The sequence below is a fragment of the Oncorhynchus tshawytscha genome, linkage group LG33 (assembly GCF_018296145.1).
Source record: "Oncorhynchus tshawytscha isolate Ot180627B linkage group LG33, Otsh_v2.0, whole genome shotgun sequence".
Lineage (NCBI taxonomy): Eukaryota > Metazoa > Chordata > Actinopteri > Salmoniformes > Salmonidae > Oncorhynchus > Oncorhynchus tshawytscha.
Window position 1 is genome coordinate 28667528 of NC_056461.1, and position 18553 is coordinate 28686080.

At 49.9% G+C, this 18553-nt stretch overlaps 1 protein-coding gene across 2 annotated transcripts in view; it reads right to left on the minus strand.

The window, feature by feature from the left end:
- smarcad1b (SWI/SNF-related, matrix-associated actin-dependent regulator of chromatin, subfamily a, containing DEAD/H box 1 b) overlaps positions 1-18553 on the minus strand; it is a 36315-nt gene that overhangs the window by 15788 nt on the left and 1974 nt on the right. For both annotated transcript variants that reach the window (XM_024397612.1, XM_024397611.1), the window contains exons 4-6: positions 18116-18213; positions 17666-17764; positions 17377-17455 (exon numbers count right to left, since the gene is read on the minus strand). In XM_024397612.1, coding sequence (XP_024253380.1) covers positions 17377-17455; positions 17666-17764; positions 18116-18213 — 276 coding nt within the window. The remainder of the gene's footprint in view (positions 1-17376; positions 17456-17665; positions 17765-18115; positions 18214-18553) is intronic.

An 18553-nucleotide genomic window follows, 5' to 3' on the forward strand; every position in this document is an offset into this window, starting at 1 on the left:
TGTTCCCACATGCTTCAAGAGGGCCACCATTGTTCCTGTTCCCAAGAAAGCTAAGGTAACTGAGCTAAACGACTACCGCCCGTAGCACTCACTTCCGTCATCATGAAGTGCTTTGAGAGACTAGTCAAGGACCATATCACCTCCACCCTACCTGACACCCTAGACCCACTTCAATTTGCTTACCGCCCAAATAGGTCCACAGACGATGCAATCTCAACCACACTGCACACTGCCCTAACCCATCTGGACAAGAGGAATACCTATGTGAGAATGCTGTTCATCGACTACAGCTCGGCATTTAACACCATAGTACCCTCCAAGCTCGTCATCAAGCTCGAGACCCTGGGTCTCGACCCCGCCCTGTGCAACTGGGTACTGGACTTCCTGACGGGCCGCCCCAGGTGGTGAGGGTAGGCAACAACATCTCCTCCCCGCTGATCCTCAACACTGGGGCCCCACAAGGGTGCGTTCTGAGCCCTCTCCTGTACTCCCTGTTCACCCACGACTGCGTGGCCATGCACGCCTCCAACTCAATCATCAAGTTTGCGGACGACACAACAGTGGTAGGCTTGATTACCAATAACGACGAGACGGCCTACAGGGAGGAGGTGAGGGCCCTCGGAGTGTGGTGTCAGGAAAATAACCTCACACTCAACGTCAACAAAACTAAGGAGATGATTGTGGACTTCAGGAAACAGCAGAGGGAACACCCCCCTATCCACATCGATGGAACAGTAGTGGAGAGGGTAGCAAGTTTTAAGTTCCTCGGCATACACATCACAGACAAACTGAATTGGTCCACTCACACAGACAGCATCGTGAGGAAGGCGCAGCAGCGGCTCTTCAACCTCAGGAGGCTGAAGAAATTCGGCTTGTCACCAAAAGCACTCACAAACTTCTACAGATGCACAATCGAGAGCATCCTGGCGGGCTGTATCACCGCCTGGTATGGCAACTGCACCGCCCTCAACCGTAAGGCTCTCCAGAGGGTAGTGAGGTCTGCACAACGCATCACAACGGGGGCAAACTACCTGCCCTCCAGGACACCTACACCACCCGATGCTACAGGAAGGCCATAAAGATCATCAAGGACATCAACCACCCGAGCCACTGCCTGTTCACCCCGCTGTCATCCAGAAGGCGAGGTCAGTACAGGTGCATCAAAGCTGGGACCGAGAGACTGAAAAACAGCTTCTATCTCAAGGCCAACAGACTGTTAAACAGCCACCACTAACATTGAGTGGCTACTGCCAACACACTGTCAATGACACTGACTCTACTCCAGCCACTTTAATAATGGGAATTGATGGGAAATGATGTAAATATATCACTAGCCACTTTAAACAATGCTACCTTATATAATGTTACTTACCCTACATTATTCATCTCATATGCATACGTAGATACTGTACTCTATATCATCGACTGCATCCTTATGTAATACATGTATCACTAGCCACTTTAACTACGCCACTTGGTTTACATACTCATCTCATATGTATATACTGTACTCGATATCATCTACTGTATCTTGCCTATGCTGCTCTGTACCATCACTCATTCATATATCCTTATGTACATATTCTTTATCCCCTTACACTGTGTATAAGACAGTAGTTTTTTTGGAATTGTTAGTTAGATTACTCGTTGGTTATTACTGCATTGTCGGAACTAGAAGCACAAGCATTTCGCTACACTCGCATTAACATCTGCTAACCATGTGTATGTGACAAATAAAATTTGATTTGATTTGATTTGATAGAGAGAGACACACACACACACACACACACACACGCTGACAGAGAGAGACACGCACGCACACACACACACACACACACGCTGACAGAGAGAGACACGCACACACACACACACACACACGCTGACAGAGAGAGACACGCACACACACACGCTGACAGAGAGAGACACGCACACACACACGCTGACAGAGAGAGACACGCGCACACACACACACACGCTGACAGAGACACGCACACACACACACACACGCTGACAGAGAGAGACACGCACACACACACACACACACGCTGACAGAGAGAGACACGCACACACACACACACACACACGCTGACAGAGAGAGACACACACACACAAATGCTGACAGAGAGAGACACGCACACACACACACACGCTGACAGAGAGAGACACGCACACACACACGCTGACAGAGACACACACACACGCTGACACACACACACACGCTGACAGAGACACGCACACACACACACACACACACGCTGACAGAGACACGCACACACGCTGACAGAGACACGCACGCACACACACACGCTGACAGAGAGAGACACGCACACACACACGCTGACAGAGAGAGACACGCACACACACACGCTGACAGAGAGAGACACGCACACACACGCTGACAGAGAGAGACACGCACACACACGCTGACAGAGAGAGACACGCGCTGACACACACACACACACGCTGACAGAGACACGCACACACACACACACACGCTGACAGAGAGAGACACGCACACACACACACACACACACACACGCTGACACTGACAGAGACACGCACACACACACACACACACACACGCTGACAGAGAGAGACACGCACACACACACACACACACACGCTGACAGAGAGAGACACGCACACACACACAAATGCTGACAGAGAGAGACACGCACACACACACACACACACACACACACGCTGACAGAGAGAGACACACACACACACACACACACGCTGACAGAGAGAGACACGCACACACACACGCTGACAGAGAGAGAGACACGCACACACACACGCTGACAGAGAGAGACACGCACACACACGCTGACAGAGAGAGACACGCACACACACGCTGACAGAGAGAGACACGCACACACACACGCTGACAGAGAGAGACACGCGCACACACACACACACGCTGACAGAGACACGCACACACACACACACACACACGCTGACAGAGACACGCACACACACACACACACACACACACGCTGACAGAGAGAGACACACACACACACACGCTGACAGAGAGACACGCACACACACAAATGCTGACAGAGAGAGACACGCACACACACGCTGACAGAGAGAGACACGCACACACACACGCTGACAGAGAGAGACACGCACACACACACACACGCTGACAGAGACACGCACACACGCTGACAGAGACACGCACACACACACACACGCTGACAGAGACACGCACACACACACGCTGACAGAGACACGCACACACACACACGCTGACAGAGAGAGACACACACACACGCTGACAGAGAGACACACACACACACACGCTGACAGAGAGACGCTGACACACACACACACACGCTGACAGAGAGAGAGACACACACACACACACACACACACTGACAGAGAGAGAGAGACACACACGCTGACAGAGAGAGACACACACACACACACGCTGACAGAGAGAGAGAGAGACACACACACGCTGACAGAGAGAGAGACACACACACGCTGACAGAGAGAGAGAGACACACACACCAACACCATGAAACACACACTGACAGAGAGAGAGAGACACACACACCAACACCATGAAACACACGCTGACAGAGAGAGAGAGACACACACCATGAAACACACGCTGACAGAGAGAGAGAGACACACACACCATGAAACACACGCTGACAGAGAGAGAGAGAGACACCATGAAACACACGCTGACAGAGAGAGAGACACACACACACACACCATGAAACACACGCTGAGAGAGAGAGACACACACACACACACACACACACCATGAAACACACGCTGACAGAGAGAGACACACACACACACACACACACACCATGAAACACACGCTGACAGAGAGAGACACACACACACACACACACACACACACACACACACCATGAAACACACGCTGACAGAGAGAGACACACACACACACACACCATGAAACACACGCTGACAGAGAGAGACACACACACACACACCATGAAACACACGCTGACAGAGAGAGAGACACACACACACACACCATGAACCACACGCTGACAGAGAGAGAGACACACACACACCATGAAACACGCTGACAGAGAGACACACACACACACCATGAAACACACGCTGACAGAGAGAGACACACACACACACACCATGAAACACACGCTGACAGAGAGAGAGACACACACACACACACACCATGAAACACACGCTGACAGAGAGAGAGACACACACACACACCATGAAACACACGCTGACAGAGACACACACACACACACACCATGAAACACACGCTGACAAAGAGAGACACACACACACCATGAAACACACGCTGACACACACACACACACACCATGAAACACACGCTGACAGAGAGAGACACACACACACACACACCATGAAACACACGCTGACAGAGAGAGACACACACACACACCATGAACCACACGCTGACAGAGAGAGAGACACACACACACCATGAAACACGCTGACAGAGAGACACACACACACACACCATGAAACACACGCTGACAGAGAGAGAGAGACACACACACACCATGAAACACACACTGACAGAGAGAGAGAGACACACACACACACCATGAAACACACGCTGACAGAGAGAGAGAGACACACACACACACACACCATGAAACACACGCTGACAGAGAGAGAGACACACACACACACCATGAAACACACGCTGACAGAGAGACACACACACACCATGAAACACACGCTGACAGAGAGAGACACACACACACCATGAAACACACGCTGACACACACACACACACACCATGAAACACACGCTGACAGAGAGACACACACACACACACACCATGAAACACACGCTGACAGAGAGAGACACACACACACACCATGAAACACACGCTGACAGAGAGACACACACACACACCATGAAACACACGCTGACAGAGAGAGACACACACACACACACACACACACACACCATGAAACACACGCTGACAGAGAGAGAGGCACACACACACACCATGAAACACACGCTGACAGAGAGAGAGGCACACACACACACCATGAAACACACGCTGACAGAGAGAGAGGCACACACACACACACCATGAAACACACGCTGACAGAGAGAGAGGCACACACACACACCATGAAACACACGCTGACAGAGAGAGAGACACACACACACACCATGAAACACACGCTGACAGAGAGACACACACACACACCATGAAACACACGCTGACAGAGAGAGAGACACACACACCATGAAACACACGCTGACAGAGAGACACACACACACGCGCTGACAGAGAGAGAGACACACACGCTGACAGACAGAGAGAGAGACACACACACCATGAAACACACACTGACAGAGAGAGAGAGACACACACACACCATGAAACACACGCTGACAGAGAGAGAGAAAGACACACACACACACACCATGAAACACACGCTGACAGAGAAACACACACACAAACACACACACCATGAAACACACGCTGACAGAGAGAGAGACACACACACACACCATGAAACACACGCTGACAGAGAGAGAGACACACACACACACCATGAAACACACGCTGACAGAGAGAGACACACACACACCATGAAACACACGCTGACACACACACACACACACCATGAAACACACGCTGACAGAGAGAGACACACACACACACACCATGAAACACACGCTGACATACACCATGAAACACACTGACAGAGAGAGAGACACACACACACACCATGAAACACACGCTGACATACACCATGAAACACACTCTGACAGAGAGAGACACACACACACACACTATGAAACACACGCTGACAGAGAGACACACACACACACACCATGAAACACACGCTGACAGAGAGAGACACACACACACACCATGAAACACACGCTGACAGAGAGACATACACCATGAAACACACGCTGACAGAGAGAGAGACACACACACACCATGAAACACACACCATGAAACACACGCTGACAGAGAGACACACACACACACACCATGAAACACACGCTGACAGAGAGAGAGACACACACACACACACACACACCATGAACACACACCATGAAACACACGCTGACAGAGAGAGACAAACACACGCACACACACACACAATGAAACACACGCTGACAGAGACAAACACACGCACACACACACACCATGAAACACACGCTGACAGAGAGAGAGACACACACACACACACCATGAAACACACGCTGACAGAGAGACACACACACACACACACACCATGAAACACACGCTGACAGAGAGAGAGACACACACACACACACACACACACCATGAAACACACGCTGACAGAGAGAGAGACACACACACACACACACACACCATGAAACACACACCATGAAACACACGCTGACAGAGAGACAAACACACGCACACACACACACCATGAAACACACGCTGACAGAGAGAGAGACACACACACACACCATGAAACACACGCTGACAGAGAGAGACATACACACACACCATGAAACACACGCTGACAGAGACACACACACACACACACCATGAAACACACGCTGACAGAGAGACACACACACACACCATGAAACACACGCTGACACACACCATGAACCACACGCTGACAGAGAGAGAGACACACACACACCATGAAACACACGCTGACAGAGAGAGACACACACACACACACACACACCATGAAACACACGCTGACAGAGAGAGAGGCACACACACACACACACCATGAAACACACGCTGACAGAGAGGCACACACACACACACACCATGAAACACACGCTGACAGAGAGAGAGGCACACACACACACACCATGAAACACACGCTGACAGAGAGAGAGGCACACACACACACCATGAAACACACGCTGACAGAGACACACACACACACACACACACCATGAAACACACGCTGACAGAGACACACACACACACACACACACACACACACACACCATGAAACACACGCTGACACACACCATGAAACACACGCTGACAGAGAGAGAGAGAGACACACACACACCATGAAACACACGCTGACAGAGAGAGAGAGAAAGACACACACACACCATGAAACACACGCTGACAGAGAGAGACACACACGCTGACAGAGAGAGAGAGACACACACACACCATGAAACACACGCTGACAGAGAGAGACACACACGCTGACAGAGAGAGAGACACACACGCTGACAGAGAGAGAGAGAGACACACACACACCATGAAACACACACTGACAGAGAGAGAGAGACACACACACACACCATGAAACACACGCTGACAGAGAGAGAGAAAGACACACACACCATGAAACACACGCTGACAGAGAGACACACACACACACCATGAAACACAAGCTGACAGAGAAACACACACACACCATGAAACACACGCTGACAGAGAGAGACACACACACGCTGAGAGAGAGACAGACACACACACGCTGACAGAGAGAGACACACACACACACCATGAAACACACGCTGACAGAGAGAGACACACACACACCATGAAACACACGCTGACAGAGAGAGACACACACACACCATGAAACACGCGCTGACAGAGAGAGAGAGAGACACACACACACACCATGAAACACACGCTGACAGAGAGAGACACACACACCATGAAACACACGCTGACAGAGAGACACACACACACGCACACACACACCATGAAACACACGCTGACAGAGAGACACACACACACCATGAAACACACGCTGACAAAGAGACACACACACACACACACACACCATGAAACACACGCTGACAGAGAGAGACACACACACACACCATGAAACACACGCTGACACACACAATGAAACACACGCTGACAGAGAGAGAGAGAGAGACACACACACCATGAAACACACACCATGAAACACACGCTGACAGAGAGAAACACACACCATGAAACACACGCTGACAGAGAGAGACAAACACACGCACACACACACACACAATGAAACACACGCTGACAGAGAGAGACACACACACACACCATGAAACACACGCTGACAGAGAGACACACACACACCATGAAACACACGCTGACAGAGAGAGAGACACACACACACACCATGAAACACACGCTGACAGAGAGACACACACACCATGAAACACACGCTGACAGAGAGAGAGACACACACACACACCATGAAACACACGCTGACAGAGAGACATACACACACACCATGAAACACACGCTGACAGAGACACACACACACACACACCATGAAACACACGCTGACAGAGAGACACACACACACACCATGAAACACACGCTGACACACACCATGAAACACACGCTGACAGAGAGAGAGACACACACACACCATGAAACACACGCTGACAGAGAGACACACACACACACACACCATGAAACACACGCTGACAGAGAGAGAGACACACACACACACACACCATGAAACACACGCTGACAGAGAGAGACACACACACACACCATGAAACACACGCTGACACACACCATGAAACACACGCTGACAGAGAGAGAGACACACACACACACACACCATGAAACACACGCTGACAGAGACACACACACACACACCATGAAACACACGCTGACAGAGAGAGACACACACACACACACACCATGAAACACACGCTGACAGAGAGAGAGACACACACACACACACCATGAAACACACGCTGACAGAGAGAGAGACACACACACACACACACCATGAAACACACGCTGACAGAGAGAGAGACACACACACACACACACCATGAAACACACGCTGACAGAGAGACACACACACACACACACACCATGAAACACACGCTGACAGAGAGAGAGACACACACACACACACACACCATGAAACACACGCTGACAGAGAGAGAGAGAGACACACACACACACACACACACCATGAAACACACACCATGAAACACACGCTGACAGAGACAAACACACGCACACACACACACCATGAAACACACGCTGACAGAGAGAGAGACACACACACACCATGAAACACACGCTGACAGAGAGAGAGACACACACACACACCATGAAACACACGCTGACAGAGAGACATACACACACACCATGAAACACACGCTGACAGAGACACACACACACACACACACACCATGAAACACACGCTGACAGAGAGAGACACACACACACACCATGAAACACACGCTGACACACACCATGAACCACACGCTGACAGAGAGAGAGACACACACACACCATGAAACACACGCTGACAGAGAGAGACACACACACACACACACACCATGAAACACACGCTGACAGAGAGAGAGGCACACACACACACACACCATGAAACACACGCTGACAGAGAGAGAGGCACACACACACACACACCATGAAACACACGCTGACAGAGAGAGACACACACACACACACCATGAAACACACGCTGACAGAGACACACACACACACACCATGAAACACACGCTGACAGAGACACACACACACACACACACACACACACACACACCATGAAACACACGCTGACACACACCATGAAACACACGCTGACAGAGAGAGAGAAAGAGAGAGACACACACCATGAAACACACACTGACAGAGAGAGAGAAAGAGAGAGACACACACCATGAAACACACGCTGACAGAGAGAGAGAGACACACACGCTGACAGAGAGAGAGACACACACACACACACCATGAAACACACGCTGACAGAGAGAGAGAAAGACACACACACACCATGAAACACACGCTGACAGAGACACACACACACACCATGAAACAAGCTGACAGAGAAACACACACACACACCATGAAACACACGCTGACAGAGAGAGAGACACACACACGCTGAGAGAGAGAGAGACACACACACGCTGACAGAGAGAGACACACACACACACCATGAAACACACGCTGACAGAGAGAGAGACACACACACACCATGAAACACACGCTGACAGAGAGAGACACACACACACCATGAAACACGCGCTGACAGAGAGAGAGAGACACACACACACACCATGAAACAAACGCTGACAGAGAGAGACACACACACCATGAAACACACGCTGACACACACACACACACACCATGAAACACACGCTGACAGAGAGAGACACACACACACGCACACACACACCATGAAACACACGCTGACAGAGAGACACACACACACCATGAAACACACGCTGACAGAGACACACACACACACACACACACACACACACACACACACACACCATGAAACACACGCTGACAGAGAGACACACACACACACCATGAAACACACGCTGACACACACCATGAAACACACGCTGACAGAGAGAGACACACACACCATGAAACACACGCTGACAGAGAGAGACAAACACACACACCATGAAACACACGCTGACAGAGAGACACACACACACCATGAAACACACGCTGACAGAGAGAGAGACACACACACACACACCATGAAACACACGCTGACAGAGAGAGAGACACACACACACACCATGAAACACACGCTGACAGAGAGAGAGACACACACACACACACACCATGAAACACACGCTGACAGAGAGAGACACACACACACACCATGAAACACACGCTGACAGAGAGACACACACACCATGAAACACACGCTGACAGAGAGAGAGACACACACACACACCATGAAACACACGCTGACAGAGAGACATACACACACACCATGAAACACACACTGACAGAGACACACACACACACCATGAAACACACGCTGACAGAGAGAGACACACACACACACCATGAAACACACGCTGACACACACCATGAAACACACGCTGACAGAGAGAGACACACACACACCATGAAACACACGCTGACAGAGAGAGACACACACACACACACACCATGAAACACACGCTGACAGAGAGAGAGACACACACACACACACACCATGAAACACACGCTGACAGAGAGAGACACACACACCATGAAACACACGCTGACACACACCATGAAACACACGCTGACAGAGAGAGACACACACACCATGAAACACACGCTGACACACACCATGAAACACACGCTGACAGAGAGAGAGACACACACACACACACCATGAAACACACGCTGACAGAGAGAGAGACACACACACACACACCATGAAACACACGCTGACAGAGAGAGAGACACACACACACACCATGAAACACACGCTGACAGAGAGAGAGACACACACACACACACACGCTGACAGAGAGAGACACACACACACACACACCATGAAACACACGCTGACAGAGAGAGACACACACACACACACACCATGAAACACACGCTGACAGAGAGAGACACACACACACACACCATGAAACACACGCTGACAGAGAGAGACACACACACACACACCATGAAACACACGCTGACAGAGAGAGAGACACACACACACACCATGAAACACACGCTGACAGAGAGAGAGACACACACACACACCATGAAACACACGCTGACAGAGACACACACACCATGAAACACACGCTGACAGAGACACACACACACACACCATGAAACACACGCTGACAGAGAGAGGCACACACACACACACCATGAAACACACGCTGACAGAGAGAGGCACACACACACACACCATGAAACACACGCTGACAGAGACACACACACACACACCATGAAACACACGCTGACAGAGACACACACACACACCATGAAACACACGCTGACAGACACACACACACACACACACACACCATGAAACACACGCTGACACACACCATGAAACAAACGCTGACAGAGAGAGAGAGACACACACACACACACACCATGAAACACGCTGACAGAGAGAGAGACAGACACACACACACCATGAAACACACGCTGACAGAGAGAGACACACACACACACACACCATGAAACACACGCTGACAGAGAGAGAGACAGACACACACACACACCATGATACACACGCTGACAGAGAGAGAGACACACACACCATGAAACACACGCTGACAGAGACACACACACACACCATGAAACACACGCTGACACACACCATGAAACACACGCTGACAGAGAGACACACACACACCATGAAACACACGCTGACAGAGAGACACACACACACACACACCATGAAACACACGCTGACAGAGAGAGAGACACACACACACACACACCATGAAACACACGCTGACAGAGAGAGACACACACACACACCATGAAACACACGCTGACACACACCATGAAACACACGCTGACAGAGAGAGACACACACACCATGAAACACACGCTGACACACACCATGAAACACACGCTGACAGAGAGAGAGACACACACACACACACACCATGAAACACACGCTGACAGAGAGAGAGACACACACACACACACCATGAAACACACGCTGACAGAGAGAGAGACACACACACACACACCATGAAACACACGCTGACAGAGAGAGAGACACACACACACACACGCTGACAGAGAGAGACACACACACACACACACCATGAAACACACGCTGACAGAGAGAGAGACACACACACACACACACCATGAAACACACGCTGACAGAGAGAGACACACACACACCATGAAAAACACACGCTGACAGAGAGAGAGACACACACACACACACCATGAAACACACGCTGACAGAGAGAGAGACACACACACACACCATGAAACACACGCTGACAGAGAGAGAGACACACACACACACCATGAAACACACGCTGACAGAGACACACACACCATGAAACACACGCTGACAGAGAGACACACACACACACACCATGAAACACACGCTGACAGAGAGAGAGGCACACACACACACACCATGAAACACACGCTGACAGAGAGAGAGGCACACACACACACACCATGAAACACACGCTGACAGAGACACACACACACACCATGAAACACACGCTGACAGAGACACACACACACACCATGAAACACGCGCTGACAGAGACACACACACACACCATGAAACACACGCTGACAGAGACACACACACACACACCATGAAACACACGCTGACACACACCATGAAACAAACGCTGACAGAGAGAGAGAGAGACACACACACACACACCACACATGAAACACACGCTGACAGAGAGAGAGACAGACACACACACACCATGAAACACACGCTGACAGAGAGAGAGAGACACACACACACACACACCATGAAACACACGCTGACAGAGAGAGAGACAGACACACACACACCATGAAACACACGCTGACAGAGAGAGAGACAGACACACACACACACCATGATACACACGCTGACAGAGAGAGAGACACACACACCATGAAACACACGCTGACAGAGAGAGAGAGACACACACCATGAAACACACGCTGACAGAGAGAGAGACACACACACCATGAAACACACGCTGACAGAGAGAGAGAGACACACACACCATGAAACACACGCTGACAGAGAGAGAGACACACACACCATGAAACACACGCAGACAGAGAGAGAGAGAGAGACACCATGAAACACACGCTGACAGAGAGAGAGAGAGAGAGAGAGAGACACCATGAAACACACGCAGACAGAGAGAGAGAGAGAGAGAGAGACACCATGAAACACACGCAGACAGAGAGAGAGAGAGAGAGAGACCATGAAACACACGCAGACAGAGAGAGAGAGAGAGAGACCATGAAACACACGCAGACAGAGAGAGAGAGAGAGAGAGACCATGAAACACACGAGACAGAGAGAGAGAGAGAGACCATGAAACACACGCAGACAGAGAGAGAGAGAGAGAGACAGAGAGAGAGAGACACCATGAAACACACGAGACAGAGAGAGAGAGAGACAGAGAGAGAGAGAGAGAGACACCATGAAACACACGCAGACAGAGAGAGAGAGAGAGAGAGACAGAGAGAGAGAGACACCATGAAACACACGAGACAGAGAGAGAGAGACAGAGAGAGAGAGAGAGAGACACCATGAAACACACGAGACAGAGAGAGAGAGAGAGAGACACCATGAAACACACGCAGACAGAGAGAGAGAGACACCATGAAACACACGAGACAGAGAGAGAGAGAGAGACACCATGAAACACACGAGACAGAGAGAGAGAGAGAGAGACACCATGAAACACACGCAGACAGAGAGAGAGAGAGAGAGAGACCATGAAACACACGAGACAGAGAGAGAGAGAGAGACAGAGAGAGAGAGAGAGAGACACCATGAAACACACGAGACAGAGAGAGAGAGAGAGAGAGAGAGACACCATGAAACACACGAGACAGAGAGAGAGAGAGAGAGAGAGAGACACCATGAAACACACGAGACAGAGAGAGAGAGAGAGAGAGAGAGAGAGAGAGACACCATGAAACACACGCAGACAGAGAGAGAGAGAGAGAGAGACCATGAAACACACGAGACAGAGACAGAGAGAGACACAGAGAGAGAGAGAGAGACACCATGAAACACACGAGACAGAGAGAGAGAGAGAGAGAGAGAGAGACACCATGAAACACACGAGACAGAGAGAGAGAGAGAGAGAGAGAGAGACACCATGAAACACACGAGACAGAGAGAGAGAGAGAGAGAGAGAGAGAGAGAGAGCACCATGACACAACACACGCAGACAGAGAGAGAGAGAGAGAGAGAGAGAGAGAGAGAGAGAGACACCATGAAACACACGAGACAGAGAGAGAGAGAGAGAGAGAGAGACACCATGAAACACACGAGACAGAGAGAGAGAGAGAGAGACACCATGAAACACACGCAGACAGAGAGAGAGACACCATGAAACACACGAGACAGAGAGAGAGAGAGACACCATGAAACACACGAGACAGAGAGAGAGAGAGACACCATGAAACACACGCAGACAGAGAGAGAGAGAGACAGAGAAACACATGAAACACAGAGACAGAGAGAGAGAGAGAGAGAGAGAGAGAGAGACACCATGAAACACACGAGACAGAGAGAGAGAGAGAGAGAGACACCATGAAACACACGAGACAGAGAGAGAGAGAGAGAGAGAGAGAGACACCATGAAACACACGAGACAGAGAGAGAGAGAGAGAGAGACCATGAAACACACGAGACAGAGAGAGAGAGAGAGAGAGACCACCATGAAACACACGAGACAGAGAGAGAGAGAGAGAGAGAGACCATGAAACACACGAGAGAGAGAGAGAGAGAGAGAGAGACCATGAAACACACGAGAGAGAGAGAGAGAGAGAGAGAGACCATGAAACACACGAGACAGAGAGAGAGAGAGAGAGACCATGAAACACACGAGACAGAGAGAGAGAGAGAGAGAGAGAGAGACACCATGAAACACACGAGACAGAGAGAGAGAGAGAGAGAGAGAGACACCATGAAACACACGAGACAGAGAGAGAGAGAGAGAGAGACACCATGAAACACACGAGACAGAGAGAGAGAGAGAGAGAGACACCATGAAACACACGAGACAGAGAGAGAGAGAGAGAGAGACACCATGAAACACACGAGACAGAGAGAGAGAGAGAGAGAGACACCATGAAACACACGAGACAGAGAGAGAGAGAGACCTTGAAACACACGAGACAGAGAGAGAGAGAGACCATGAAACACACGAGACAGAGAGAGAGAGAGAGACCATGAAACACACGAGACAGAGAGAGAGAGAGACCATGAAACACACGAGACAGAGAGAGAGAGAGACCATGAAACACACGAGACAGAGAGAGAGAGAGAGAGAGAGACACCATGAAACACACGAGACAGAGACAGAGAGAGAGACACCATGAAACACACGAGACAGAGAGAGACACCATGAAACACACGAGACAGAGAGAGAGACACCATGAAACACACGCAGACAGAGAGAGAGAGAGAGACACCATGAAACACACGCAGACAGAGAGAGAGACACCATGAAACACACGCAGACAGAGAGAGAGAGAGAGACACCATGAAACACACGCAGACAGAGAGAGACACCATGAAACACACGAGACAGACAGAGAGAGAGAGAGACAGAGAGAGAGAGAGAGACACCATGAAACACACGAGACAGAGAGAGAGAGACAGAGAGAGAGAGAGAGAGACACCATGAAACACACGAGACAGAGAGAGAGAGAGAGACACCATGAAACACACGAGACAGAGAGAGAGAGAGAGACACCATGAAACACACGAGACAGAGAGAGAGAGAGACACCATGAAACACACGAGACAGAGAGAGAGAGACACCATGAAACACACGAGAGAGAGAGAGAGAGAGAGAGACACCATGAAACACACGCAGACAGAGAGAGAGAGAGAGAGAGACCATGAAACACACGAGACAGAGAGAGAGAGAGAGACACCATGAAACACACAGAGAGACAGAGAGAGAGAGAGACAGAGAGAGAGAGAGACACCATGAAACACACGAGACAGAGAGAGAGAGAGACAGAGAGAGAGACACCATGAAACACACGAGACAGAGAGAGAGAGAGAGAGAGAGACACCATGAAACACACGAGACAGAGAGAGAGAGAGAGAGAGAGACACCATGAAACACACGAGACAGAGAGAGAGAGAGAGAGAGAGAGAGACACCATGAAACACACGAGACAGAGAGAGAGAGAGAGAGAGAGAGAGAGACACCATGAAACACGAGACGAGAGAGAGAGAGAGAGAGAGAGAGAGACACCATGAAACACACGAGACAGAGAGAGAGAGAGAGAGAGAGAGAGACACCATGAAACACACGAGACAGAGAGAGAGAGAGAGAGAGACACCATGAAACACACGAGACAGAGAGAGAGAGAGAGAGAGACACCATGAAACACACGAGACAGAGAGAGAGAGAGACACCATGAAACACACGAGACAGAGAGAGAGAGAGAGAGACACCATGAAACACACGAGACAGAGAGAGAGAGAGACCTTGAAACACACGAGACAGAGAGAGAGAGAGACCTTGAAACACACGAGACAGAGAGAGAGAGAGAGACCATGAAACACACGAGACAGAGAGAGAGAGAGACCATGAAACACACGAGACAGAGAGAGAGAGAGAGAGAGAGACACCATGAAACACACGAGACAGAGACAGAGAGAGACACCATGAAACACACGAGACAGAGAGAGACACCATGAAACACACGAGACAGAGAGAGAGAGACACCATGAAACACACGCAGACAGAGAGAGAGAGAGAGAGACACCATGAAACACACGCAGACAGAGAGAGACACCATGAAACACACGCAGACAGAGAGAGAGAGAGAGAGACACCATGAAACACACGCAGACAGAGAGAGACACCATGAAACACACGAGACAGAGAGAGAGACACACGCAGACAGAGAGAGAGACACACCATGAAACACAAAACTCTTACCCTCCTCTGAAAACATGCGCAGTGCTTCTAGGGTGTCCTCAAAGTGCCAATCATGCTCGAGAAGCACTTCTCTAAGCTCCTGCGTGTATGCAGGATAAGACAAACAGATAGTCGTAAACAAAACACCGTTTGTCAAAAGAAATTATTAACTCCCACTCATTTCAAACAATATTAGTTCACATTTACCAAACATTTAAGGCACTGATGAATGTGTTGTGGAACTGCAGTGAGGGAGAACACAGGGCCTGTTGTTGGCAGAGTGGGATTCTACAGCTGATGGAAGCCTCACCTCCTTGACCAGACGGGGAAACTTAGTCTGCAGTTTCCTCACCATGTCCTCCTGGCTCTTCCAGCTGGGCTCTGGACCCTCATCCTCAGAATCATCTGTCTGGCGGGACAGAAACACACTGGCGCATGAAGTCCCAAGGCAGGCAGACCAATTAGAGTGAGAGCTCCTCCTCATGCAAGCCTACCCTCTCTCTACTGGAAAAGACAGATAATACACGAACAAGCAGGGTGGCAGTACATCATCTTGGTCAGGGTAATAACCTGGAGGTCAGGATCTCAGGTGGGCCATGCAGCTCTTGAACCCATGAGCGTGGCACTATTGCTAAATTGCTTGAGTAAATCTCTAGCTCAACACAGATCTCACATGTCAGGTGTAAACTGAATATGCACCCCCGGTTTGGGGTGTCAGGGAGGCTGGAGGAGCGATAGGAGTGCAGACAGCTGGACTCACCACTGAATCCTCCTCAAGGGCTGGTTTCTTGCTGGAGTTTGATGCCCCACTCTGCTGGGAGCTGTCACACACCTCTAGTCTCCTCTTCCGGTCTGGGTCTAAAGCAGGACATTAAGGGGGCATATTAACACAGCGTGAACACCACCACACTGGATCTAGTTTGTGCTGCTGGGAATAGAAGTCTCAGTTAAATGTACTTTGCATGTTTCTCTAACCCAAGAATGTACTGTTAAAGCCTACTCCTTTAACATCCATGGACCGTATGTTATATTCAGAGGTAAACTGGCTCTGGCATCCAAAATAACCATCTAAAAAGTGAATTGATTCTCAGTGGTACAGTTCTAGAAACATACAGCCCCTCTACTTTCATAGACCAGCAAAGTAATTTCACAAATGGAAAATACACACTTACTGTACACAGTTTTAACACAGTTACAA